This window comes from Phoca vitulina, unplaced genomic scaffold, assembly GCF_004348235.1.
Source record: "Phoca vitulina isolate PV1807 unplaced genomic scaffold, GSC_HSeal_1.0 scaffold1, whole genome shotgun sequence".
NCBI lineage: Eukaryota > Metazoa > Chordata > Mammalia > Carnivora > Phocidae > Phoca > Phoca vitulina.
This window is the reverse complement of record NW_022589704.1, coordinates 35,580,748-35,608,194: the sequence shown is the minus strand read 5'-3', so window position 1 is coordinate 35,608,194 and position 27,447 is coordinate 35,580,748. Positions and strand designations below refer to the sequence as shown.

Here is a 27,447-nt window from a genome sequence, read left to right as displayed (position 1 = left end):
CTTAGCAACCACCACAGTCAATAAATCACAGAACCCTGAAACAAATTCTACCGTGTAAACCAAGAGTGAATACAGGGTCTACCGGGAGGACTGGGAGAGAAAAGAGTGAGGGGTGGCAGCTATCTTTTCTTATCGCAAATTTATTAGAAGAACAAAACAAACTTCATTCTCTCCCCCCTCCCCCTTTCCCTCTCCATCTCTCTCTATCTCTCTATCTCACACACACACACACACACACACACACACACACACCCTGAGTCACATACAAGAAGTCACTTCAATATTAACCTTCAGTATTAGCCTCTAGACGCTTCCTCCCACCCTAAAACAATCAAGGCAAGTCTGAGCACCGAGATTGCAGTGAGAAACAAAAAGAAAGAATAGGGTGCCCCTCACCTCCTTCTTGGGGTCCCAGGCAAAATTTCAAGATGGATCAAGTAAATCTTTCTTACTCCGCTCTTTTCTGCCCCTGATGTCCTCTCCTAGGCACCCAACCTCCTGAGCTATGGTAACCAGAGGCTCCGCATTCCACCATTCCACTCCAGCCTCCCATTCCCCCAGGGGCTGAGCTCAAAAATTCCACAGAGATTAATAGATAAAAAGATGCTACACTTTTGCTTTGAATGGTTTAGCAGTCCCTTAATCTTAGATATACTTTCATTGTAAAAGAAACTCATTGTATCCTATATTAACTTCTAATGGAAAGAATTTCAGGTAATGCAATTAAAAAAAAAAAAAAAAGTTTTCACCAGGCTTGGAGTGGCAGGAGAGCAAAAATATCTGGGGGCAAGGGAGCCATCCGCAGGTGGACTGGAGGTCCTCTAAGCTCCCCTCAACTGCTCCACTTTCAAAGTTTCTCTCTGACCCTTGCTTGCGAACAAAGGTTCTCTGAAGGATTAATTCATTTGTCTTTGTTGTTGGTTTTCTTTTTTAAGTCTTACTGCTGAGGAAGCAAGAGCTGACCGAGAGGGGCAACCTGTGCCGTTCAAAGGGGGAGGAACACAGTTAATCCTACAATGATGGAGAAGGCAAAATTTGCTTAACAATTACTCTAAGGCATATTAAGTCATATATATGCAGAAATGTTATTTCATGTTCATCCATGACCCAATTATTTGTAACTCAAGGTTACATCTCCAAATAAAGTTTCAACAATAACGCTCCTTGATGCCTCTCTCCCTTTAGGGAAGTAGGGTGGGGAGGTAAGATTATCAAGAAATACTTTATTCTCAGAATCCTGTCTAGTAAAACCAGACACTACCTTGCAGCCCCTGAGGCAGATCTTAACTTTGGAAGATAAGAACAAAAATAGGCCAGGGGTGGGGCAGCCAAGGACTCTAGTCCTCTCTTACTTAACACCCTAAAGGCTCAAACTGAGCTTCAAGTGGTAGGGAGAGGAGATGGGTTCTGGTCTTCCAGGCCTGTCCCCAGACTGAGAGATCACGATTCAACCTGAAGCCAGATCTGAAGGCTGCAGGATAAACTCCACGTCTCTCAATACTCCTCATTTATAGAAATGTGGTAGCAGGATCAAGTTGGCCAGGCCGTCTGCAAAACAGGACTTCACAGGCACAGAGAAGGCACAGTGTGGCTACTTATCTAAACAAAAAAGCCTGAGCTACACCTGGGAACTGGGCCATAGCAAGCCTGACCCAAGGAACTAAATTCCCTGATGTCAGGAATGTCCAGTGAGAGTGAATGAGAGGCCTGCCTTTTCCTTCTCCAACATGGGCTGGACTTAGGTAAGTCTTCCTCACTCCCTCACTCCCCGCTCCAGCCCTGAGCCTGACTTATAGCAAGTCCAAAATAAATGTTGGTGCAGTTTAACAAAATGCTAATTCTAGCTAGACATTCAGAACCACCATTAAGAGGCGATGTCAGTTCTGGCTTTTTGCCGTTACTTCCCAGCTGAACTTGTCACATCACCATAGCCCACTGCATTGCATTCAGCATCAGCATACAAGAAGAGCTTTCTAAGAAACAATCCACACAAGTGTACTTGGGGGCTTGCTCCATGCTCTCCGGGGAACGTCCGCCAGACCACAGGGCTGCGTGCGACCACTGTGGACAGAAATTGTTGGTTTATCACCAGGAAGGCATCGCAGTCTGTTGGTGTTAAGACTCAAGTGGCTAGCAGTACTGTGCTCTGTGACCGTATACATCCTAGAACCCTGGGGGTCGGGTCTGCAGTCCTATAGTACCTGCGCTGGAAGACTGCAACATCTTTTCTAAATCAGACAGACAAAAATGTTTACTGACCCTGAAATTTAAAAAAAAAAAAAAAATGTTTTTAAGAAAAAAGTAGAATATGTAAGTTCGATTATCACAGAGGAGTTCAAACATGAAGTATCCCTTAGTTCAAAACTAAATGTTTGAGGTTCTTTTCATAGTGGGTTATAAATGCATATAGGAAGTCTTGAGACTCAATGGCTTGTTAAAATAACTATACCATAATTTATTAATGCTAAGATTTCTGTCCTTCGTTATGTAAAATTTTATTTTAGAGGTCTCTGAGAAGATAATTTTTCAGATCGTATTTAAGTGGAGATGTATGTGCCGCTCCCCTCATTCTCATTATCCTCTCTGGAAAAGCTATTTGCAACTTATAGTCCCAAAAGTCAGACAAAGAGTCAATAAAAATTGTCTTTATATTAACATTTGCTTTATCATATCCAGTTTTGAGATTTGCCTAAATGTTATTCTGTCTAATTTAACAATTAAAATAAAAAATCCTTGATTGATTTCTCCAGTGTAGTGTTAAGGAAAGGTTAACTGTACTGAGGTTCACTAGCAAGAAATTAATAAAGGAATCAAGCACTCGGCTCTCAATAAGACAAGACTACCCAGATTTCTAGTGGGAATATTTCATAGCACAAGCATGTTTTCTTTGGGGAGTTTAACTCACCAAAATTATTAAAAATTGAGATCAAACACTGGTGCAAAGCCCCAAAGGAAATCATACTAGAGTGGAGAGATTTTTATCAAATAAAAACCTGAAAAGGTGAAGTTTTTAGAGTAAAAAATAAAAGGCTTTCTCCTTACAAAAGGAAATCCTACTCTCAAAACAGCAAAACATGTAGGGATGTCTAATAGATGTGTAAAAGTCATCACTGTTAAGTGAATGCAGATTTCACAAAGCCAAGCTTAGACAAGCAGCCATCACGACTACAAGCCACTCTCATTCTTATACCCAACAAATGCCTCCACTGATAGGTAAGAGCAAGCAAGCCCTTGAAAGGGCTGACACTAGAAGAGAAAGAAAAGAACAAGGAGAGAGCAAGAAAGTCAAAATCATAGTGTGTATTCTGCAGTTCCCTAAGGGTACACCGAGATCTCTCAATTGCAATACATAGGATATTATTATTGTGACTGAGATGAAGTTAATAAAACCCAGCCTACAGACTGGGGAAACTCAGGTCCCCACTGATGGAATACTTCCCAGAAAAGATATTTTAAGTATGTATGTACCTGTGCAATTTACAGCAATTACTTAAACAAGAAAAAGAGAACAGAGAAAACTCGTATTTTCACTTTATGATTCTGATACATCCCCTTTGTAATGTATATAATTTCTAAGAGAATATTAAATTTAATATTAAAAAAAACTAAAGAGATCACTTAAGCTACAGCATATAAATCCACTGAAAATCTTATTTTCATCCTTAATGTTATCCAAAGGATACTATCCAGCCATAGGAGGAATGTCATCCCGCTTTTAACTATCTTTGAAAAGCCTAAAGAAATTTATTTGTCTCCCGGGGGAAAAAAAAAAAAGAAGGATGAAAAAGAAGGATAAATCTTAACTGGAAAGATAATACAAGTTTCTACCTTCATTAAAGCAAAAGGCCCTGGAAGAATACTGCACCTTTTTAAATCTGGGATGATCCCAGATATGGAACATCTCAATCTCAAAGATTCCACTTCTAGATTCCCTGGATTCCTAATTTCTTTAACTCTCTAACTTCTGAGCCACAAAATCAAGCATATTGATGTAGTTTCACCCCCAAAGGGCCAGTTTCAAAACAGATCTAATCTCACAAGCTCAACACAAAATAACAGAAAAGACAAGCCTAAGACTCTTTTTCAAACTCCGCATTCAAGGAGAAAGGGGTTCCTTTTGGGGTGAACTGAGGTTTAGATGTGTGGGTGAGTTCCAGTGTGGCCACGGTGCCTTGCCCATTGTGGTGAGAGTGGCCCCTTTCTCTTCGCACCATCGCTGCCTGCATCTACATAAAGACAATGAAAGAAACTATACCTCACAGTTTTCATGAACATAAATGCATCTCTTTATTTTGTTAACAGAAGTAGGATCGACAAAGTGATATGTTTTCAAAGAGCGAGCCTGTGTTTATTGTATATCTGAGAGGCTGGCGGCAAGAAAGACGACTTCGTGAGTTATATCAAAGGGAGAAGAGAGCTGCACCTCAGAGGCTTTCCTTGGGTAAAGAGAACTGTCTCCCTCAAACCTGCTTTCAAGCTATACATCAATCTTCAATATAATTATGTTTGACAGAATATAAGCTCTTGGCAGTTAACCTGTTTACAATAAATGTTTAGTTTGGGTACATGGACTGTATTTCAGTTTTATAAATATCAAACACAAACCGACAACAGTCCCATTATGGGGCTGAGAATTATTTTGCTATAAATCTTTTTATTGGGGGGCCAAGGGAATTACTTTGCAGCTTGTTTTCCACTAACCACTTGGAACAGTGTGAAAAGAGGTACATTTATACTCTGACCCTTTGCTAATTGTAATTCTATACATTTCCATGGGAGAGCTTGCAGTATTAATCCTGAACACACAGGTCGCCTCCCCCCGCCCAAGGTTTTACCATGGTGGCAAAAAAATACAAATGCAACAAGATGGTTCTTACTGAAGTCACGGCATTTTCATATGGCTCTTATTCGCCTCAAAGTCTCCTGGGAACTAATGGCCATTTGTGACAGCATTGGCAGGCCTTCAATGGTAAGCTCTAGTTTTGGGGGGTTTATAAGTTGGCTATAAAAATGTGCTTAAGGCTCAAACTTACTATATGAACGGGACTGTAAATAGAGTAAATTTTGCTGAGTGTTACCTGAAGATTCATTTGAGAAGGAGAAAAAAAAAAAATCAGGATCACCTTAGTTACTCTTGTAAAGTACCTTTAGTTGGGTCTTAAAGTGTTTAATTTACTTTCAGAGAATAGTGTTCCTCTTATACCCCCTCAATAATAAAGGGTATTAGTCTTCTAATACTACACCTGCCACGTCTATGGCGCAAAATCTTGTCTGAACGGAGCCTCAGAAGCTGAACGCCGCACAAAGCTCCAGGAGTACCCTGGCTTAGCCCCACTCGACTCCACGAGCACTTTTCTCCCGGCATGCATCTTCACTAGCGTTCGGAATGCCTTCTGGTTTTCAGAGGATGACAATCCGTCATTGCAGGGCTGGTTTCCTCACTTGTTTTTAATTTCACAGTTATCTTGTAATCAGATCCCTATATAATATTTCAACTCCAACATAGTATTAACATACACAAAAGATCATTTTTAATTTTCCAAAATACTTACTACTGGGATATTCTGTCACTTTATTATTTAAAAGTGAGATTCCAACTTCTTTCCCTCTGGTCAAGGTTATAATTTCAGGTGACATAAAATAAAGAATTTTTTGTCTCTCACCTTCTAATAAACAAGGTAAGACACTGATTTGTAAGTCTCATGGGTCATCAAATTTGATTTTCTTTAAAATTTTACCACATGAGTTTCATACATGAGAGAGAGAAGAAAAATATTTTCATTGCATTATCAGCCTCACAGGTCTTGTTAATATCAAAAGCACTAGTTTACAATGTGAACTAATGGAAAACTGTTAAATTTACCTAAAATAATCAATCCTTTTTTTTTCTTAATTTAAATAAGCCCTTTTAAGACCTTGACTATTTAACTGCTATTTACTTGGGGAAGGGGAGACATGGAGAAGGTGACTGTATGAAAAAAAAAAAAAACAACTTTTTTTAATTGTACAACAAAAATTCCCTCCAAGGCAAAAAGACATTATGCCAAGTTCCACCCAGAATTAATGTTTAGGTTTAAATTATAAAGTCCAGAAAAAACGGAACCACTAATAGACCCTTAAAGCTCGTGGCATTCATCACCGCTGTTAGGTTATGTAAATGTTAAACTGAAAAACCCTTTTCTGACAAAAGTATTTTAATGAAGGTGCTATTAAGTAGACTCTCTGAACTGATTTTAAAAAAAAAAGCCTTTTGAGCTGTTTGATATAAATTCCACTCTAAAGAGGATTATGCTTGGGACAGTTCTGGGATTATGAGACCTCGGCCAGTAAGGGTTTACTGCCTATCTTATTCCTTTCACTTTACCATCCTCAGAAAGATTTTTAAATATTGAACCCAAGAAAATTCTTAGCTACAGATCAAAGAGATATTCTCCTCTAACTCTGTCAACGGAGAGCAACTTTGGGCTCCAAATATTCTGATGGCCAACATTATTTGTGGCTTTAGTACACCCACAATGAGCAGGGGTTAACTCCACTGTCTAGCTAACTCCACTGTCATCATCAAAGTTGCCAGGAGCTCACAGTTTCTATGAATAGAGTAAGAAATATAGCACAGAGTGAAAGAAAACTAGCCACTGATTTTGGCTGCTGCCGGCCAGCTCACTCCAAGTTGCTGAAAGCTCCACTCTGGGGAATGAGGCCTGGAGGCTCAGCAATGCGAAGGATTATGGATTTAATAATGGCTCCAATGGCTTCCATTGGAGGCCAGAGCCTATGCATCTCAAGTGACAGTCTCTGTGACCTGAGTGAATGTCAGTGATGTGCACACACGGAAACTCAGCGTCCCCCCAACCCCATGTGTTCTGAGGAGAAATAAGGACACTCATGATTCACCTTCAACTCTCTCTCTCCCCTTCAGCCTGGTTATAACTTCCAGAGGAGAAAGAACAGCAGGCCCAGGGATCACACCTAACCTTTACTAGGGAGAGTTTGTAGTAAGAGAAATATTCATTACTTTTGTCTTCCATTTACACAGGTTAAAAAAAAAAAAAAAAAGAGGTAGTTATACCTCAGGTAGAATTAAGAAAATTTGATTTCCTTTCTCAAACATCATATGAAGACAAAAATCAATGAGCACTTTTAATTGTCTCCTGAGCAACCACCTCCCAGGGGCTCCTCTCCCAACCTCCCAGGGAGGATCAAGAACCAAATGGTCTCTCCCAGAACTGATTTTAGCTAATAAGTGCAACAAAGTAAGCGAAAAGCATTTCAGTTATTCTGCATCCTCTCCAAGACTAAAAATTTGTATATCGTGTGACAGGTCCACCTCATTTTTTTAATGATGTTTTTATTATTCTTTCACTCAATTAAAGCAGAAATGGATATTGCATCTTCTGACTGTATAATTGTTATTGTAATCTGTTTTCGATCACTGCTTGGGAAATAGGTCCAAAACAACATAAACTCTCCACTGCCTCAGAAGGCAAGTCATTTTCTTTTACTACGACACTTAAAGAGACATTTATCATGCTGCTCTGTTAGCATCTTTGGATTATGATAAAAGAAAGTTCTTGTTCTGTTAACCAAAAAAATATAATGTTTTGAAAACACTGCCATTTTAAAGAGTTTTGATGTGAGTGCTTTTTCCTAATAAGCTATCAATTTTGCCTTTCCTTATACATATAAAGAACTGGAACAAATGTAATAAAAATATGCAATTTTAATATAGGGAATAATCAAGAAATTTGAAAATCAACCATATTCAGTTATAAAAGAACGTATACACTTGCTTTCCAGCCAAATAAAAAAACAAGTAAAAAAAATTGTTTTAAAGAAAGAAAAAGATATCTCTGCTGAACAGGATGAAATTAAAATTGTTTCTATGAAAAATGCAAATCACCTCTGTCAGATCTTAGTGCTTTGCTCTAACTAGAGTCTCTATTAATTTTTTTTCCATATCTGTGCAAGTCTTCAACAAATAAAGTCACTGAGCTGCTGGGCACATTTCAGAAACTGTGCAACCATCAGTGGGCACCAAACAGTTACTGTGGTGTGAAATGCATACTTTTTTTATAAGTGGTAGCTTGCAGTGTTTCCCCTGAACTTTTTAATCTCTGTTGTTATGTTAAATGCTATCATTTAATAACCCACTGTGCTAAGACAGAACTCCATTCCAATGATAAGACAACTAGTTAAGGAAAGATCCAAATTTGCCTTCTATCGTGAGCAACTAAAATGCAAATCTACTCCCCCCAGAGTTTTACTGTCCTAATGCGTCATAACCACAAATAAAGAACATTCTTACTACTACAATACAGCTGCCATAATTTGCTGATAACTTTATTGCAAGGTTCAAATTCTTAAAATTTCTATTAATAGTCTTTTCTTCATTTTAAGCATTTGCCAAACTAGTAACTATAATAGTCACTAGTTTATTTTTAAAGTTTTAAAGGTACACACATCAATGAAAAATGGAAAAAATACATCCCATAAACCCCATTGCCATAATTATATATCTAAAGCACATTTATTCCATATTAGGTCATTTTTACCTAGTTCTTTAAAAATCTGTAGTAAGTAAAACTTTGCAAATGGGAAGAAAAGATACAAGTTGTAGAAGACCATTTCTGGTGTAGCCTTTCACTTCATTATACTGATTTTGCCACAATTTTAAAATCACTTGCTATTAAGCAGCAAAACAATTCTGTTAATTGAAAACAAAAAAAAAATTACATAGAGTTCCATGCTTTTGAAAACTCCTCCATGGAACATTTTTACATAAATGCTGTGTAGCATGAGGTGCTTGTAGGGCTTGTTTCATGTAAAAGAAGAAAATAAATGTTTGGCTGATCACTGACAATAAGGGAACCAATGTGACTTCAGAAAATGGAAAAGAACACACTATAGAGGCTACGTCTGTGCTTTTTTGGAAATCTGTAAGTACTCAATTGGCTTTTGTTTTAACTCATACCTCAATTCCACTCAGGGCCGTCTACTTGGACTCTGAAATATCTATCACATTACCCGTAAGTAGGAGGATGATGAATCCTTTGTATATAAAAATCCATTTTTAACACATAGACATTTTCAAACCTCTATTGCACTTTAAAATAAAAGGAATTCACAACTCTCTTTACTGGCACCCTAAATTAATGCTAGAGAGCAGTGGTGATTGGAAGTGAGAAAGGCCCCTTATAATCAAAGTCAGCAGAGGGAAATCACTCATTTTAAAATCACTATAAAGAAAAGAATGGAAGCTAAAAGGCAAACTCTCTTCATTTTTCGAGCTAAACATAAAGGTCTTCTACTTGAAACCATTTTCACTTCTTTCTTTCTTTCTTTCTTTCTTTCAAAATAATGAGTTAAAATGTATGGGTTAGATCCAATATTTCACTGCTGTTCTTATTCTTGGGGGGGGGGGGGGGGGGGAACAGGGACCATGCTGCCAAAGCTTCTGAAAAGAGTTTGGGCTGCTAATTTTCCGTTCACAAAATCTAAATTCCCCTTATGCATCTCACACAACTCATGAAATAATATGAAACAGTATTATATCACTGCAAATTGAGACATTTTTATCAAAATAAAGAGTGATGATGCCAACATTTCATTTGTCATTTACCACTTGTCACTTTTCACTGACAAACTGTTACACATACAACTTTTGTCAAATGCTCCATCTTTAAATATGTTCCAAAATGCCATTGTACCTCAGCATTCATATAAGGATGATAGCAAAAAGTACTGTTACCACACATTAGTTACGTAAGTTTTTTTTTTTAAAAAGCCTACTTATTAGATAAAAGAATATAAAGGACTTTTTGTTAATTTACATGCTATGTAGGATAAAGTTTGGCTTTCTGAAATAAGACAAATTATGAACATATTTTATGCACCTAATGTGAGATTATTAGTTATAAGAAACTTTTTTAATGGTGAAGAAATGGGTCATTTTTATCTCAACAGAAACCTAAATACTCTAAAAAGACCTAAAAAAATAATACAATTTGGAATTCATCTAGCCCTGTTAATGTCTTTTTTATATATGCATATAGAGTCTCTACAGAATTCTCTTTTTAAAAAAGAAAAATAAAGGTTTTAAACTATTAAAGTAGAACCATCAAACTTGATTGCTTACCAGCTATACCTTGCCAGATATACCAAATAATTACCCTGTCTTGCCTGGAATAAAACTGATTTCCACATTCTTAAAATAATTCAAATTCATATCCCTAGATTTTTAATAAATGACAATAAGTCTGTTTATATATACATAAATATAATAATATATATACAAGATATCTAAGATGTACAGACTGATTCTACTAGTCACAACCCCCTGGGAAAGGATTATATTGCTTATTTTCTACAGGGGTTAAAAAATAGATGCCTTAAGGGACATCTATGTAGTTCCAACACACATACACATACACACACATTTCATTGCAGATGATCTTGAATATATAATGGTCAGTGGGTTTCTGTTGATGGAACACAAGGCTTCCAAAATTACTTCAAACATCAAATTATGCTCAGGACTTTGAGGGGCGGATACCCTATGTTCTGTTTAATGTGTATGTTCCATTGCATATATTTTTTTAACCAAGTATATCTTTATTTTAATAACAGGCCAAGGACTAAAAACACTTTAGAGAAGGGCTATTTTTCTACCTCAGCAAAACTACAGAGGACATGCTAGATTGTTGGATGACCCCAAAGCCTAAGTTCATTCTATTTAAAAGATCTTAAACCCTTAAAAAAAAAAAAAGAAAAAAAAGTAGAATGTAAAAGGGAAATACAATCTTTTCTCTTTTGAAATAATAACATTGAAGCCTCCCTACAAGCATAATGGGGTTCATCCTTGGCTAAAATGAATTTAATGAGTTTTTGACATTTTACCCAGGTTGACAATATGTTTCTAAATTTCCAAGTATTTTATACATTTTAATATGTCAATATCTATATTCTTTCATATCTGCACTCCTTTCAAAAAGTAAAATGTCTCCCTACAACTGCTAATATGGTGACTGCACCTGACCTGAACTGCATTTCTTTTAATCTAAAAGGAAATGTTCCACATGTAGACAATTAAACTAACTGTTGTTGTAGACAATGTTCAGCTCTAAATGAGGCCCTGCCCAACAATCGTGATCACATTTGCTTCCCTATTTGAATACATCAGTGTGTATTGCATAATGATTTTTTCCCCCTTGTAACAAGACAGTTATGTTCTTCAAAGGGCTGCCTATTAGCAAGAAGAATAGGCCGACTTTGGGTCAACTAGTTTATAAGGTAACTTTAACAAGCAATTTCTCAACAAAATTAAATCATTATTTTAAAAAATTCTTTTTCAAAAAGAAAGCAAACTTTTTTAAAAAACAGCAAATATCCTTAAAAGATATTCCCAGTGTTCATTTCCCCTAAAATCTAGAACATTTAACACCAAAAAATTATCAAAATTCATAGAAAAATGAAAAATATCAAAAAGATTTCTGATGTTTAATGCCTCCTATCAGCAAATACACCATCTGGTATACTCAAGCGCTGTTCATTCAGTTTAAATAAAGCTGTCTGAAAGTTCTTCTTTAAGCCAAACATTTAAAAATGAAAATGCTTGTGTTAACAATGAATGAAGCACAATAATTTATTGCTATTAAAGCACAACTGGCCAGCGCCTTTCAGCAGTCCAGGAGGAAAGCAGAACGCCTTGCTTCCTCTGGAAACTTGATTGGCATCACTTTCATTTTATGCTGTACGTTTCGTGGCTGAAGCATTACACACAGCAGAACATTTTAGGTACTTATGTTAATGGTGGCAAAAAGGATCATCTGATTCTTATTTTTGTCATCCTTAATAATCTTCTCTTTTTCTAAATCTTCAAATAGATCTGTAAGTTTTAATCAACAATTTCACAAATATAAATTTCCCCACCATTAATCATCCTTTTTCAAAATCCTTATGGAGTGAATTACTAGCTGAGAGGGGACGCCAATTCTAGTAAGTGAATGTTACCCAGCAGGGATATAAAGCTGTCAACACCACGGTGCTCTTGCTTGCTCTAAACTCTCTCCCAGCCTTCATATGTTTTTTAAAGAGATATTAGCCTTTTTTTTTTCCTGGGGACCTTCTATAAAAGCTGACTGTCATACACATCTGAGCACTTATTTTATTATATACATGCTTTAAAACACACTACTTAGATAAGAACAAAAACATCCTAGAAAGTGTTGTAAAGACAAAGCAAAACTGATCTACTTTCTAATAGTCTTCTAAAGCTAACCACATTGTAAACAACACACTAACTTTTAAGTCCCCTATTAAAACGCAACCTTGAAGACTGTGATAGTGTATCTACCACCTCAACTAGTTAAATCCAGACACTAAAATAATTTTTTTTTTAACAAACACGTTCTCATCAAAAAACATACCAAACTGTCTCTCTCTAAAAATGTGGAATCATGGCAACAGAATTCACTATTGCAACCAATGCATTCAGAAACATTTATTCACCTCACTGTTTATCAAAAATAGTAAGATAAACTGCCATGTTATTGGGCAACCAATTAACTTAATGATCTCCCCTATTTTTAGGGGCAAAGCTTTTAAGAAAGAGAATCACTAAAGATTAACAAATACATCCTCCCAAACTTTGAGCTCTATTTTTAAAACATTAATTATTATAACCATCTTTACAACATTGACAAGATTACAACATATCTGAAAATGGCAATAAATGATAGTTACAAGTATTTTGTAGTTGTCTAGCTTATTATATTGCTTCATAAAGAAAACTTAAACAAAGGAAGGTAGGGTAAGAGAAATATAATCTATTTTATATTTACTCTATGTTCCAAAAAACCTTTCAATTACAAAGAACTGCTAACTAGATATGTATTTTAAACATTCTTTTAAAATTTAAAATGTGTACTTTTTAAAAGGCTTTGCTTTTCTCCAATCTATACACATGATTAAAAGTTACAAAGAAATGAAATTATTACCATCTCAATGTACAGTAGGAAACTATACAAACTTAAACCCCAAAACTAATATTAACATTCAATGGAAAACTTTACACTGTCAAAATTTTATGTTCTAAGTTGTTATATTTTAAAGTTTTCTAAATTAAAATCTTTCCAAATAATCTATTATGCTATGTAGAACAAAATCTTTCTTTCTTTTTTTTTTTTTTTAAAGATTTTATTTATTTATTTTACAGAGAGAGACAGCCAGAGAGAGAACACAAGCAGGATAAGGGGGAGAGAAGCAGGCTTCCCGCTGAGCAGGGAGCCCGATGCAGGGCTCGATCCCAGGACCCTGGGATCATGACCTGAGCCGAAGGCAGACACTTAACGACTGAGCCACCCAGGCGCCCCACAAAATCTTTCTTTAAAAAAACCCACCATATGTGAACTCTTTTAACCACTTTACTATTATTATACGTAGTATTTATTGAGACAAACTAATGACATCTATTTTCAGTTTGGAAAGCAACTAATAAGACCTTTGATATTACTAAATTAAAGCTCAGAAAAATGACTAAAGCAGCTTGTTGAAACAAATCCATTATTCCTCCTGAAGACTTAATTTTGCTTTATATCAAATTTATAATAAGTGGTCAAATGTAAATCATAATCTCAGAAAATAAGAAACGTAACCACTATTTTATACAAAAGGTATCCCTGGTCAACGAAAGTGATATGCTATAGGAAAAAAAAAAACACCTTATTTTAAGGAATCACATTGGTAACAATTATGTTCTAAAATGTTTAGATAGACTTCTTTCAATTTAGTGAATTTTTTAGTAGGTCTTCAGAAAGAAAGCAAAATTTCAAGTCCAAGTTTTTTTCTATGTGCATAAGGCCACTTCGAGAACACATCTCCAAGGGATTTCCCAGTTTTTCAATCAAATAGTATCAGCACTTATATCATCTTACACTTGCTTTTATCATATTCGCATATATTTTTCTTTCTTATATGCATACACTAAAGATGTTACAAGAAGTCTGAAGTTATTGTTCTAGTCTCAAGATAACACATAAACACCACTTTTAAAAAGTGGGTCGCAGAACTATCAAGTTTTCTTTTGCTTCATTAAAGTATATCTCGAAGTCCGTAAAATAAAAGGCACGTAAGCCATAATGTATAGCCAAATAATTTTTTAAAGCTTTAGAAATGGTGAGAATGAGTGCTTCTCAAGGGAGATGATTAATATAAGGAACTAAGGCAAACCATTCTGAATGTCTACCATGAAGAAATAATAATAGCAAACCAAGTAAAAATAGAAACGTGTTATTTTATAAAATGTCCGTTTTAACTCTTTAAAAAGGCATGGACATTTAGACTTAAGTCTTTACTTTGAAATACATACTATGGCTATTTAGAACATGGGGTTGGAGCTTATCATTAAGTTTTGCCACGGTTTTGCATCATTTCAGGCAGGCTAATATAAAGAATTATATTAAATAAGCTACTGCTGAAAATATTAGGGGAAAAAAACCTCTAGAAGCAAAAAAAGATTTGAACTAATGATTGATCTCAAACACAAAAAAACTGCATGCCAGGTTGAATTGTGCATTTTATATGCAGAAAACAACAAAGCAAATGGCATAAGCCTCAAAATATTTTAATAATGTTTACATTTCTTATGTATCTTTATTTTCTAAATTTTTTTTCCTAATCACTTTAAAAGAAAGTGGTGTTTAAGTAGTAAAATCTACAAAAGCTTTTCTTTAAGTAGTATTAAATTCTTGGAAAGGTAAACAGCATGTAGCCATTAAGACTACTTTGCTATTTTTACCTGTTGTGCTAGGATTCATAACAAAGTTACAAATGCATATGACTTTAAACTTTATAGAAACGGTGACCTTAAAGCCTCTAAGGGCCTGACAGATTCATAATGATTCTTTATTTCCCACTTGAAATGTGGCAGGAAATATTCCCAGTTGTTACTAGTTTATCTCGAAGCACTGTCCTACCTACAAAGTAACACCAACACTCTTGCTCCTGAGCGTTAAAAACTAGTCCACAAAAGCGATCGCACCTAAACTTCATCTCTACAACAGATACTCTGAGGCAAAGCACAAGAGTTAAATCACTAAAAAGCTCTCTAGGAAAATCTAGAAACAGTTAGCTGGCTGTGACATAAACCTGCCAACACCTCAGCACACAGTGGCAAAGTGCCCAAAAAATGCCACCCTCTGGGTAAACCACTTTCTTGTTTTAACTCTAGATGAAGCTACCAGTTGCAGATGAGAGGCGACGGGGGCATTATTTGGCAACCTGGAATTCACTTCCTGTAATCCTACACCGCGACAGCGCCTAATCAACCTGAACCCTGACACCCGGGCCATTACCGCGGGGCCGCGGGGCTGCGCGCGCCTCCCCGCTCCGGGCTGTTACCTCCCACGGCCTTGGCCACGGCGCCGTTGGGCCTCCCGCGGGCTCCCATGGGGCTGCCGTTCTGCTCCAGCCGGGCCACCTTCACCGGGGGAGGCCCCTTGACGTCGGGGCTGCCGCTCCGCCGGTCGGGGCTGTCCCGCAGACACGGGCTCTCGCTCCGCCGCTCCATGCTGCTCCGACTCGGAGACAAAGTTCCCACCGGCAGGTCGCAATAAAACGCGCAGGGACCTAGGGAGGGGGCGGGGGGGGAGGGAAGGGGGAGGGAAAAAAAAGAGGGAAAACCGCTCACACACGTGATAGACGTTCAGGCCAGTGGCAGAGCGCTGCACCACAGCCACACAAACTTCCTCCCACGCTGCCTGAGGGGCCCGAGCCGGGAAGCGGGTCCACACCTTACACTGGGCGGCCCAAAGGAAGCTCGAGGTGCGGCGACACTGCCCGGTCGCTCTCCAGGAGTTAGCTCTCGGTGACGATCACCAGGCCAGCGCCCAGGGGCGCCCAGAAGTGGCCCATTCATTGGGGCAGGGTTGGCATAAGCCGTTCTCGGATGAGACAGCCTCGCCGTGTGGGGGTCAGGGTTGCGGAAGAAGTGAACGTCATAAAAAGCCATCTCACCCACTCGAAGAGGGGGTGGGGATGTACACAAATCCATAAGAAACCGAATTAACCACATGATGAATGTGCTGTGAATGGCGGGGCAGGAGCCAAAGGCCTGGCATAAGGACTCCTTGAATCCCCGCTTTTTACCTTTACCGAGCAAGTCTTGAGACACAAACACACTTTGCACAAAACCAACTCATGAGCATCCAAAAACATTTAGAGGTATTCATCAGAACACTCTCCAGAATAACCTTCATCACAATGGCGGGGGCTACAATCGTTATTATTTTGGAACGTTCTTATGTTCTTCCGATCCTAAGTGATTTTTTAAAAGCTCTTCATAAAACACAAAAGCAAAAAGCACTTAAATTATTAGGTTAAGGAGCAGACTTCAACAACCCCAATTTAAAAATTTTTCCAAAAAGTTTTCCTCTGGGTCTCTTGGCTGGCAGCGCGCTCCTCAAGGAACCCGCAGGTCTCGGCAGCCCTGGATATCTGGGGGGGCGGCGGAAGAGGAGGAAACACCTGATGAAACGGCACTCACATTGTCACTGACATCCCCGAGAAGCAGGAACCCGGCACAGCAAAGTGCGCTAGGAATCCTCGCGGGCGCTCTCGCCGTGGGAGAAGCCGCGTGTCAAGGAGACAAGGTGGGGGTGGCAGAGGGGAGGTGAGAGGAGAGATGCGAGAGATGCGCAGACCGAGCGGGAGGGCTGCGGGCGAACATTCCGCCCGCACTCCCTCGGCAGCGCTGTCCGAGAGAGCGAGAGCTGCCGGGAGGGAACTTAGCCGGACCCGGGGCTTCCCCGAACTCCCGAGCTTGGAGTGGGAGTCCTCGCCCTGAGTACTTACTGCTCACGGTCTGTCTGTAACTTGGCTGGCTGAGGCTCTGTCCATGGAGCAAAAGTAGAGAATCCAGGGTGGAAAGTTTCTGGTGCTTTGCCTTGCAGTGTTCTCCTAGGCTTCTTTCCTCTTTACTCCTTCCCCTTTTCCTCTTTCCCAGGTCCTAACGTTTAAGGTCCTGGGTCAGGGTGTCTTCTAGTGCAGAGATGGTTGTTATGATGATGATGATGGGGGGGGGGGGAGGGGGAGGAGGAGGAGAGGGAAAGGAGGGTTCCTCCAAAGGGGCACCCGAGCGAGCGGGGGAGGAGACGGCGGAGGAGGGGAAAAGAGAGAAGGAGGCTGAAAAAGCCTTTTCACACCTTCGGGAAGGAGACCCGTTCTGGAGAGAAAGGGCTGAGGACTGGGAGGAGGCGGAGGCGGGCCGGTGCTGCAGCTTCGCAGGTCTGCTAGTTCGCGAGGAGGCGCGGCCGGAGCCTTAGGGCCGGTGTCACCGAGAGCCGAGAAGGCACAGGGACCCGGGACCGCGCGCGGGAGGAAACGCGGCGGCCGCCCAAGCTGTCACCTCCAGCCTCTCCCCTCTCGGCCGCCGCCGCCAGCAGCCGGAGCCGGACTCACTGACAAGCCGCAGAGAGAGATACACTGAGAGGGAGATGATTATTAGTTGCGTTGAGTCATCAGGCAAAGTGAGTCCTTTTGGGTTGTCCTCGGTTTCCGATTTCTCCCCCTCCCCCTTTCCGTCCCCAGATCTAGCGCCTTCAAAATAATAATTTGGGGTGGGGGTAGGGGAAGTCTCTGGGTTATTTTGGGATGGGGGTTGGGGGGGGAAGATCTAAACCCAAGCCAGACTGGTCCACCGCAATGAAGGAGGAGAGTGGGGGGCGGGGAAGAGGGCTGGGGAGGTTGCGGGGGGAGGGGGGCCCCGCCTGGCAGGAAATTAAACATCAATCAATCAATCGCTGTGAGCCCGGCGACCCAAACAGCGGCGGGGCTGAGGAGGAGGCAGAGGGACTGGCGAGGGGCGGGTGGGAGGCAGGGAGGAGGGTGGAGGAGGAAGGGGAGAGTCGGCTGTAGCAGAGCGGTGTGGCGAGGACCGCGCGCGTCGGGCGGCAGAGGACCGATGGCAGAGAACCGAGTGCCGCGCGAGGCGGTGGCCGAGCCCGGCGGGTGGGTGCGCCCCGGTGCAGGCGGGCGCTGAGGCTCGGGTCTGGTCCTCCTCCTCGTGGCTGGTCCGGGGCGCGGCCGCCTCGCCCGGCCCCGAGGCGCACTCGTCCCGGCGCGGAGGCGGCGGCGACAAGGCAGGCGCTGGTTGCCTCGTTTCCCGGCGGAGGCGCAGACCGACGCGCAGTAGGCAACCGCGGCTGCCTCGGCTCCCGGTTCTGCTAACTGCGCCGAGTACTTTCGACTTTGGAGATAGGAGGGCTATCGCCTCCCCCACCCACCGCCTCCGCCCACCACCCACCGCCTCCGCCCCTCCGAGCAACTTTTCCCGATGCCTGTGAGCTCCCCCTTCGCGCGGAGCCGGCCGTCCGGGCCCGCCGCGCCACAGCGCGCGCGGGGAAGGCCGCTTCTCCCTCAGAGCCGGCGCGGCCGTGGGTCCAGAACAATAGCCCGGGTGTCCTGAGTGGCAGGAGTACCAGCATTACCCGCCGGGCTGCGGGTGGGACAGGAGAGGGGGCTGCGTGGGGGGCGCAGGGCGGGGGGCATCCCTGGATGACGTCCCTGGAGCGCTCGCAGCGCCGGCGACATCTCGAGCAGCTCCGCCCGGGCCGCCTGGAGGCCGTGACGCGGAGGCAATGAGGGCGGTGGGGCTGCCTGTCCTCCAGCTGCGGGTCTGGGACTCCTGGGACCCCAAGCGGCTCAGGCACTAGGCTTCGAGTACGGGCAGAGTGTGCGGTGAGGACCCGGTCTCCTCGTCCCGGGGGAGGCCGCGCGGGGGCGTCCACAGCAGGTCCCGCGATGGTGTAACTGAGCCACAAACTTTTGCCGATTCCCGCGGCCGCAGCCGCCCGCAGCCCGACTCCAGCCGCGGTGCTCATTTAAGGTGGCGCAGGCACTAGCGGAGCAGGCCGAGCTCCGGCCGCGCTTTTGTCCCTAAGGTCCGGCTTGGGCGCGGGACCTCCTTAAAGAAAAGCACGTGGGTAGGGGCCGCGGCCCCCGCAAGACGCCTGGGGCGCCGGCTTACACTCTTGGTCCCGAACTGTGGCGAGAAAATGAGGACGCGTCCCGCCCGCCTTGAGGCCGGTGAAGCCCCTCTGCTGGCGGCACCTCCAGTCTCTACCGCGCACCTTGTGTCTCCTTCCTAAACCCCTGGACCCAGAGAACTCCCCACCATCTCGCTGCCTGAGCCGCCGGTCCCCCTTAAGAAGTATTGGCTGTACGGCGGCGCCAGAGGGCCAAACTAAATTCGGTTTTGGGAAACGCGCTTCGGGGTAATTCTGGAAATCTCGGGCCGGTGCACAGACTGCGGGAAGCCGCCTCAGCCTAGTGTGCCCGGAGGTAGGCCGCCGTCTACTCGCCGCACCTACCCGGTGGGCGGCGTGCGCGCAGTCATCCCATCAAAAGCAGAGGCCTGGGAGGCGAGGAAGCCTCTGGAAGAGAAAGGGTCCCAGAAACTAAACCTGCCCCGGCCTAAGTCTCAACGCCCAGATCCCGGAGAACCCCCGCACCCAGGCGCCGCCCACCAAGTTCCAAAGCAGCCCGTGGCGACCCGGGAGGCGGTCGGAGCCCAGCGGAGAAAGGAAGCAAGCTTGATAGTAAACCTTCGGGGAGCCACCCTGGGAGTTTTAGGCAGCATTTTCCTTTCCTTGTTTTTTTATTCCCCAAACCCCATCTCCCCTACCTCCCTGAACGAACGGGTTAGAGAAAATGCAACAATTCGAAGTCTGTGAGAACAAAGTGGCTCAAGTAAACCAACTCGTGGTGGTAGCTAAAAGGTTTTTGGCTGCAAAGAAACAAACTGTAAGTTTGATCAACAAACTTTTTTTTTTTTAATCTGTACTTTCACGTCAGAATGGGAAGGGGGTTTTGCAAAAGGCAACTACCACTGTCAAAGTTTGAGCCCGTTTTCAAAATGGGGAGAGGCGCAATTCTTATAAATATCTTAACAACGATAATAATACTGTTTCTTTCCTTACCTTGGTGTTGAACTGCAGAATCCTCCTCCGGATCAGTGTCCAGGAACTTAGAAGAAATGGTGCTATTAGGACTTCAGTACTTCTGGAAAAAAAATGCAAATGGTTTAGCCAGGATCTTTCCTGTCTGATTCGTCACTATTATTATATCTGATGATGCGAATGGTTGGAGCGATTCAATCTTAAGTCATTAATGAGCTATTTTATAAACACCACTGTCTGAAGATCTTCATTTACATTTTGCGAAGGATCACTTCGCTAACCTCACATGCTTATGTCAACAGCATGATTATGGGACTTCAGTCACACTCTTATAAAAACAACACAGCGGTATTGTTAATGGGTTAATATTTTATAAAGTGTAAATATTTTATTATGTTTTGAAGGGAACTATTGATTCTAAATTATTAAACCCCTGAGAAGGGTGATTTAAATAAAGTATACAATTAAGTACAATTAAATGTACATTGTGGCTATTTTCCTTTCAGACTCTGCACCCTTTTAAATTAATTGATTTTCTCATTAGTAGAGTTTCTTCTTGTCCGTTTTTGATAGTGAACAAAACTATCATTTTGGTCAAAAGAACTCAAAATACATAAAGGTGCGTTTAGCATAAAAGAAAATATCGGAAACTATGAGTTATTACAAGAAATATATTTTGAATATTTGCAGATTTATGTTTATTAACACATTTTACAAATTTCTTTCGATTTAGAAAAGGAGAGTTCTAGTAAGTTTTGTGATATATGCCCGGTGTGGGTTTTTTTCCCCCTTGAGTTTTGTCCCTAATAAAGGCCTTTTCTGTTTCAAATTACATAAGCTTTTTACTGCACGATTTTTGTATTGACCTTATTTCAACTGAAGTAAGCAATTATTTTCACCATGTTTAATTTTGACAATAAGAAATTTTAAGTAGCATTTTTATCTTTTGCTTAAGACTTTCTAGTTTTTAAAACAGTAAATAAATTATGATTCAAAAGTTTTGTTTGGTTTCGTTTTATATTCCTCAAGTGGTTTATTTTCAAACATTTTTTAAACAAAATCACACTCAAGAAAAGAATTGGTTTTAATTACATTTGTGTGTTTTTTTTAATAATTTGATCCAAAACGCATTTTTGTACAGATAGTTTGCTCCAGTGCTCAAAGCATAAAGTTCACATTGGGGGACATTTTTATCCCTCAACTTGCTTCTCACTGACGTTTCTGTCGGGAATCTACTAAGACTATTCCCCCTCTCCTCCCCCACACCCAATTTTTTTCATATGTCATTTAGTCAAAGGTCGCCTGTCTTTCATAATCACACTGAGATTTGTTATTTTAAAAATCAACGGATCTTTATGCGCTGGGCTTAAATATGCATGTGTTTGCTTATTTTCATGTTCTCCCCTTTTCTCTCTATCTCTTGTCAGGCCTTTCTTCTCCTTTTATGGCCTGCACTTTTAAATGGCAACATTTCTTGATTTCTGTCTCTGGACACCGACGTTTCTACTGTGCTAGCTCTTGACTGTGGCCAACCTTCCTTCCCCAATGACCGCGCAGGACGGCCTAGGCCCGACTGCCCGGGCGTAGGGTACCGGGTGCCGGGCGTGGAACGCCGGCCCTCAGCCCGGCCACCCACACCTCTGAGGGCCCAGCATCCATCACCAGGCTTCCTGGATTTCAAGTCTGGTCGCCCAGGCAAAGAGGCCCTTCCGGCGGTGCGCTGCCTCTTAGAGAACACGGGAAAGTTGTGCCGCGTTTTCCCTCCATTCTCGCACACACAAGAAAAACTCTACGGGAATTGCCAGCGTCGAAAGCCTTCTATGGCTCCTAGGAACCCACGCAGGCCTGCCTCTCCCCCTCTCCGCGCCCCCCCCCCCACCCGGGGCTTGCTCTGCTGGGGGCAAGAGGAGGGCGGGAGGGAATCGTTTCTCTCAAATGAAGCCCACACCAGTTCTGAAGCCAATTTCCGCCGCGGACTGTCCGGGGAGAATTAGGCGACCAACATTTTCACGGACCTCATAACTGCCCCAGGCTTGGATTGGAAACTGCCTGTGCCAAGGAGACTGGGGCCCGGGGCCAGAACGCCCCGAGGGGCACGCGCCTAGAAGGCAGATCAACTAGGGTGGGCTCGAGCCCTTTCCCAGACTGCTCTGGGGCGTCTGGGGACTGACCAGAGCGCAGGGGGCGGGGGACACTTACTTCGTTATCCGCACGCCTTCCTCGTTGGCATCAGAGCCGGACAAATCCCAACCCGCGCCAGGCAAAGATAAATTACTCCTGGCTCCCCCAGCAGCTCTGGGGCCTGGGCGGGGGCGGAGCGGTGAGGAAGCCGTCGGGCCGCCTAAGGTAGGGGTGGTGAAGGTCCTGCTCCCATCCTCAAATGAACGAGCCCCTGCGGCCAGGACGGAGAGATGAGTCCCAGGGAGACGACTGATTGGGGATGCGTGGTGGGCAACTAGTTTATGCTAGTGAGCTGAGCGCCCAGGAAGTCGGAGGGTCTGAAACCAGGGGAACAGACAATGCAGACGCCCAGAGGGCGGGAGGGGACACTCGAAGGTCGGCCCAGGAGCTGCCTCAGGCGAGGACTGGGAGCTTTATGCACTGGGGTCCCAAATATAGGTGATGGGAGAAGGCGTCGGGGGTGGGCAGTGTCTGCCCTGAGTAAGGAAAGCGAAGGGACATGATTTGAAGGTAAGAGAGACTTTGGTTGAAGGTGTGCATGTGCTTCCTCCACGGCCGCGGGCTGGGAAGCCCAGGAAGGCGGAGGGCCCGCTCCGAGCACAACTCCAACGACACATGACAACGCCCCCAGGTTCTTGGATCCTTTCACTCTTTTTCAGAGTCTAGAGCTTAATAGCGGGATCTCCTGCAGCATCGCAGGCAGAGAATGCCCTGCTAGACTAGTTTTTTAAAATAGAAATCGACTTTAAACGACCAGTAACAAGGCTATGGGGGACAGAAAACGAAACGCCAAAGGAGCTGTCGCTGCCTCCCAGCCCCCACCCCGGGGAGGCCGGGGTTTAAGCCCGGAGTGCAGCTCCCGACCCGCGGCGTTTTCCGTCCGGAAACACCGAGCAAGGAGGACGGGTCTGTCCCATCTCTAATGCCGGGGCCCAAGGTAGCGGCGAAGAAGCCCGCGACCTCGACTCATCCTTATGGCCCCGTCGCCTCGGAGCCCGGGTCACCGCCCGGGTCGCGGACCGGAGATAAGGCGTCCCCTCCCGACAGCGCCACCGCGTGGGCTGCGACCGAAACCTGCGGCGCCGGTTCAGTCCGCTGTGTCCGGGAGCCCACCCTTCGCGTCGCCTCACGTCCGCGGGTTAAGGATGCGGCGGGGGATGGGCAGGTCCCCGGCCCGGGTCACAAGCGGACCACCCTACACAAAAACCCGCCCGGCAAGCAAAACCTCGGCGGCGTCCCAACCCCTTGTAATGAGAAGCATACCTGGGAATTCCAGGCGCCCCACCCGTGCCCTAAACTACAGGCAGGGCAGCCTGCGTGCTGAAATTCGCGCCCACCCGTAGCAGGGGCGAGCGGGCCCAGGAAGCCGGGTCCGAGGCGGCCCAAGCTCCAGCAGCTCCGGGAGCCTTTAGCGACCCTGGGCCCGCGCTGGTCTAGAACCGCGCGGGAAAGAGCGAGAACGCCTTCTGCGAGACCCAAGGTGCCAAGCACTTACTGGGACCGAGGACGAAGCGGGGAGTCGGTCTATTTGGCGGTCCAAACCCTTCTGGAGTGGCGAGGAATCTAGAGGGTTTCCTGGGCTGGTGACTCTCCTGTTCTCTCCGTCTCACGAAGCCCCACGGAAACTCTCTTAGTCCGTCAAGGCTTGACCCCCGGGTTAACTCCCGGGTAGTCTGTGCCCGCGGTGTTCTGGGGCTCGGTTCTTCCCGGCCCCGCCGTGCCTTGCCTCGGGGCCCGCGGCCAAGCCCAGCTGAGCTAGGCATCACCTTGAGCTGCCCCAGCTCTACGTCAGATTTGAGAGCCCCCATGTCGTTCTCAGAGGACTTCAGTGGGTAGGCTGGGGCTTCTTTTTAATAAATTCAACAGTTCACACGCGCACACACACACACATTTTGGGACTGTCAGCTCCTGAAAGGGACAACGACCCAGAAAGGTGTAAATTCACCTGGTGCCTATCCAATTACAAAACTCCTAGCCCCACACAAAACAGAAGTGAGCCCTGGAGGCCTGAGCGGCCCACCCTGACAGGACGCCAGCCTAGCGGGGAGAGCAAACGCGCTCTCGCCGGGGCCGCAGGGGCCGGTGCCCAGCCGTTCCCGCGGCGGAGCAGCTCCGCCAGTGCGCTGAGTTCTGGTGCCCATTGTCCGCCTGGCCTGCTCACCCACACCCTCATCATTGGCTGTGACCTGTTCGCTTCTAAATTCTAATACCCGTCGGCCACGCGGAGCTATCGCCAAGCGTGCCAGGCCCGGCACTCGTGCCAAGTGGCTCACCTCAGCTCGCCGCGCCTGCCTTTGCCCCTGGTGCCAAGTGCCGGGCGAGAGGCGGTGGGTCAGGACGCGGCCGCCGTCTGCTCACCTCCAGGAGCCGACAGTGGGTGCCTGCGGCGTCGCTCGTCCAGCCCTGGGGCTGATTTAAATAACTAATAAGCTCAGAGAAATTTTACGAGGGGAACTTTTCCTTTTAGTATCAATAAAGCCTAGTAATTGGGTTCGTTGGTTACCTAAGCTCGAGTTTCCTAGTCTGTCTCTCTCTCCTCTCTCTCTCTTTCTCTCTCTCATTCAAAAGCAACGTTTAAAAAAAAAAACGGCAACTGTGTGCGTTTGTGTGGGGTGTGCAAGTGCGAATATGTGAAAGAAGTTGTTTGTTTCAAAAGTCCTTCGCCTGGAGAACAATCATCATTGTCACTCTGTGGTGAAGAGTTTTGAAAGGTGAACTGTTGTTATTTCAGAAGAGAAAAATGTTGACAATTCAAGTCTCACAACACAAGTATAAAACAAGGGAGGGAGGTTTCTAAAGATTTTTCCCTTTGGATGTGACAAAGAGATTTGCAATGCTTCCCTAATAGTTTGCATTTTAATGAACTTTTACTACATTTTGACTTCAACTCCTGGATGGTAGTGGTATCTGTTGTTTTCAGTAGAGACTTCTATACTATCATGCACTCCAAATTTTTGTTTAAATTTTCTAATCTTTTTGAAAGCATGTTCTTAGTCATAAAGAATTTTTCCACCTGGGAACCATGCCTCAATTTAAAAATATAAAAGACCTTTCATGAATAATAACTGCAAATAGCCCGTTCGTTTCTGTCCACGGAGTTGTTGGCGCCTATACAAAATCTCAAAAATCTAAAGGCAATCTAAGCATGTTTCTCTCCAATCATACACACACACACACACACACACACACACACACACACACATATATATGTTTTCATTTGCTGTATGGAAGTAAAAAAAATCTTTTAAAAGACTTTTTCGAAAAGCATTATGCTAAAATTTAACTGAACTTAAATTCCCTACCAGATACAACATAACTAGTGCCTGCCAAAGTCAGCCTAACGAAATGAAGAGTATTTTTGAATCAGATTACTGTTGGGGTCAGAAGCTAGTCAATGAAAAGCAATGAGAATTCAAGTTTGCAAACCATGGAGGGTGGAGGAGGCAGCTCCCCAAGTTCCCAGGAACACACCCAAACCTGTGCGCTCATATCTTCAGTGTTTACATATTATGGAAAACTTCTCCTTTTCACTTTTAGTTAGAAAACCGATGAGCTCCCCTTCGTTCGTCTTGTTTTAGGCTGTGAGACCCAAAGTCAGCTCGAGGGTCGCTTTCTGCCAGGTAACTTCCGGAGGCCCAGAATTATTCGGAGATAGACCCAGCCCTTTGCGTATTCCGGGCAGAAAGGGCGTCTTGCGGGCCCTTCCCAGCGCCGCCACTTCCCCAAGCTCTTCTCCGCACCCGCGGGCTGCTGGTACCAAAGCGCCTGACCCTCATCCAGCTTCTTGAGATCGCGCCACGGTGTCGGCACTCGGCTGAAGAGGGAGTGAACCTTGAGCTATGGGTGTTTACTCCCCGTTTCCCGCTTTCCCAGAGGGTTACGGACAACTTCCCTTCCCTTTTGCTCCGGCTGAGCTCCTGTTCCCACCCATCCTCTCCAGCCTTGCCATCACCAGGTTCCTAGCGCCCCACCGTAGTGGCTCCGTGCTAAGGGCACTCACCGCTGCCGCCCCTTGTCCCCCACGCTGACCAAGTTAAGGGAGGACGCGTCCTCTCGGCGCCGTCCTCCGAGTGCCAGAAGTCGAGACCAGTGGCAGGGAAAGATGGAAGGATTGGAAAGGAAAGCGCAGGGCTGAGTGGGGTAACTCAGAGCCTCAGCGATGAGTACCTCAGCCTCCCCAAACAACCTGGGGCCTCCCCTTCCCTCCCTGAGCTTCCACTGCAGGTCCCACCCTGGTCTGCCGGTCCCCACGGAGCTGCTCCATCAACCAGGTTGTCCCCTGGCTTTTAAAGGTCTCGCCCTATCCCATACCTTCTGGCTGTTTCGAGTTTTGGTTTCAGTTAAGCTGTTTTCTAAGTCGTAGAAGCTCCACTTTTTTTCTTTGCCTCATTTACACTTCTTTCTTTAAAGAGCATCCCTCAAGCCTAGCTTCTGCCAGACCCTGTGCAATCTCCCAGAGCTCTATGTGCAAGAGGAGAAGTGATTTGTCTGTTTACAGCAGGTTTAATTAAGATGGTTATGTGCCGTGAACTCTTCGGGGCCCCAATCAATGCATTTTGATTTGGAAAGTCAAATAGAATCACATCTTACACTTGTGGGTCCGCGGTTGGCCGCCCACGCTGGAGATAGACGCTGTTGTCCGTCTACACCCGCCTCACTGGACCTGAACGAGTCTCTCCCGCAAATCTTGTCACCCTGCTTGTCCCCATGACCCCCAGTTGGGTCTTCCGGCAAGACCAAGGCCTTCCTGGTCAGGGTAAGAAAGGTTGAACACCCAGAGCACTCCTGGGGCCCTTTAGCTGAGGATCCAAGCCCTGGACTTCTGTGGATCCCGCTTCCAGGCTACCAAAGTGCTTCCTAGCCCCAAGCCCTAGTCCTCTGCTCTCCTTTGCCCCAACCTGGCAGAGAAAGCCAGGGAGGCAAGACTTTCCTTTTCCCTAGTTGTGCATCCAGTATCGTACCTCCCCCCAACTCTCCGACTTAGGTGCTGGGCTGCAGCAGAAGCCTTTTTCTAATTTGTCATCATCGGAAACCTCAGACAATTGGAGTGTAAAACTTTAAGGGCTTCCAGGGATACGATGACTTCAGGAGCTCAATGGAAGGGGGTGGGGAGGCTGAGGATTGGGAACAGGGACGCGCAACAGACGTCCCAATTTGCTCTCTCTCCTGAACTTTCCTCCCTTGGCAGCTTGGCTGCACTAGAGTGAGCAGTAATCCACCCTTCCTCCTACCCCCTCCCACTCTGCTCCCCCCCCCCACTTTCCAGAATATCCCGCCACTTCTTCAGCCCTCGGAAAGGAAAGGGGGCCAGCGT

General features: G+C 44.5%; 1 protein-coding gene and 1 long non-coding RNA gene across 8 annotated transcripts in view; one reads left to right on the top strand and one right to left on the bottom strand.

The window, feature by feature from the left end:
* SATB2 (SATB homeobox 2) overlaps nucleotides 1–26,315 on the bottom strand; it is a 192,993-nt gene extending 166,678 nt beyond the window's left edge. Inside the window, exons 1-3 of one of the 7 annotated variants that reach the window (XM_032405335.1) lie at nucleotides 26,134–26,315; nucleotides 19,974–20,055; nucleotides 15,397–15,624 (exon numbers count right to left, since the gene is read on the bottom strand). In XM_032405335.1, the coding sequence (XP_032261226.1) occupies nucleotides 15,397–15,565 (169 nt within the window). In that variant the 5' untranslated portion in view covers nucleotides 15,566–15,624; nucleotides 19,974–20,055; nucleotides 26,134–26,315. Of the gene's footprint in view, nucleotides 1–15,396; nucleotides 15,625–15,788; nucleotides 15,885–16,848; nucleotides 17,646–19,973; nucleotides 20,056–22,151; nucleotides 23,606–23,628; nucleotides 24,086–24,406; nucleotides 24,788–26,133 lie in introns of those variants that run through there. The other 6 variants (XM_032405346.1, XM_032405319.1, XM_032405329.1 and 3 more) reach the window with 6 other exon arrangements.
* On the top strand, nucleotides 17,708–20,431 carry LOC116633080. The gene is made up of 2 exons (XR_004299557.1): nucleotides 17,708–19,797; nucleotides 19,992–20,431. It is a non-coding gene; the product is annotated as an uncharacterized LOC116633080 (long non-coding RNA).
* Nucleotides 26,316–27,447: the final 1,132 nt, after the last annotated feature.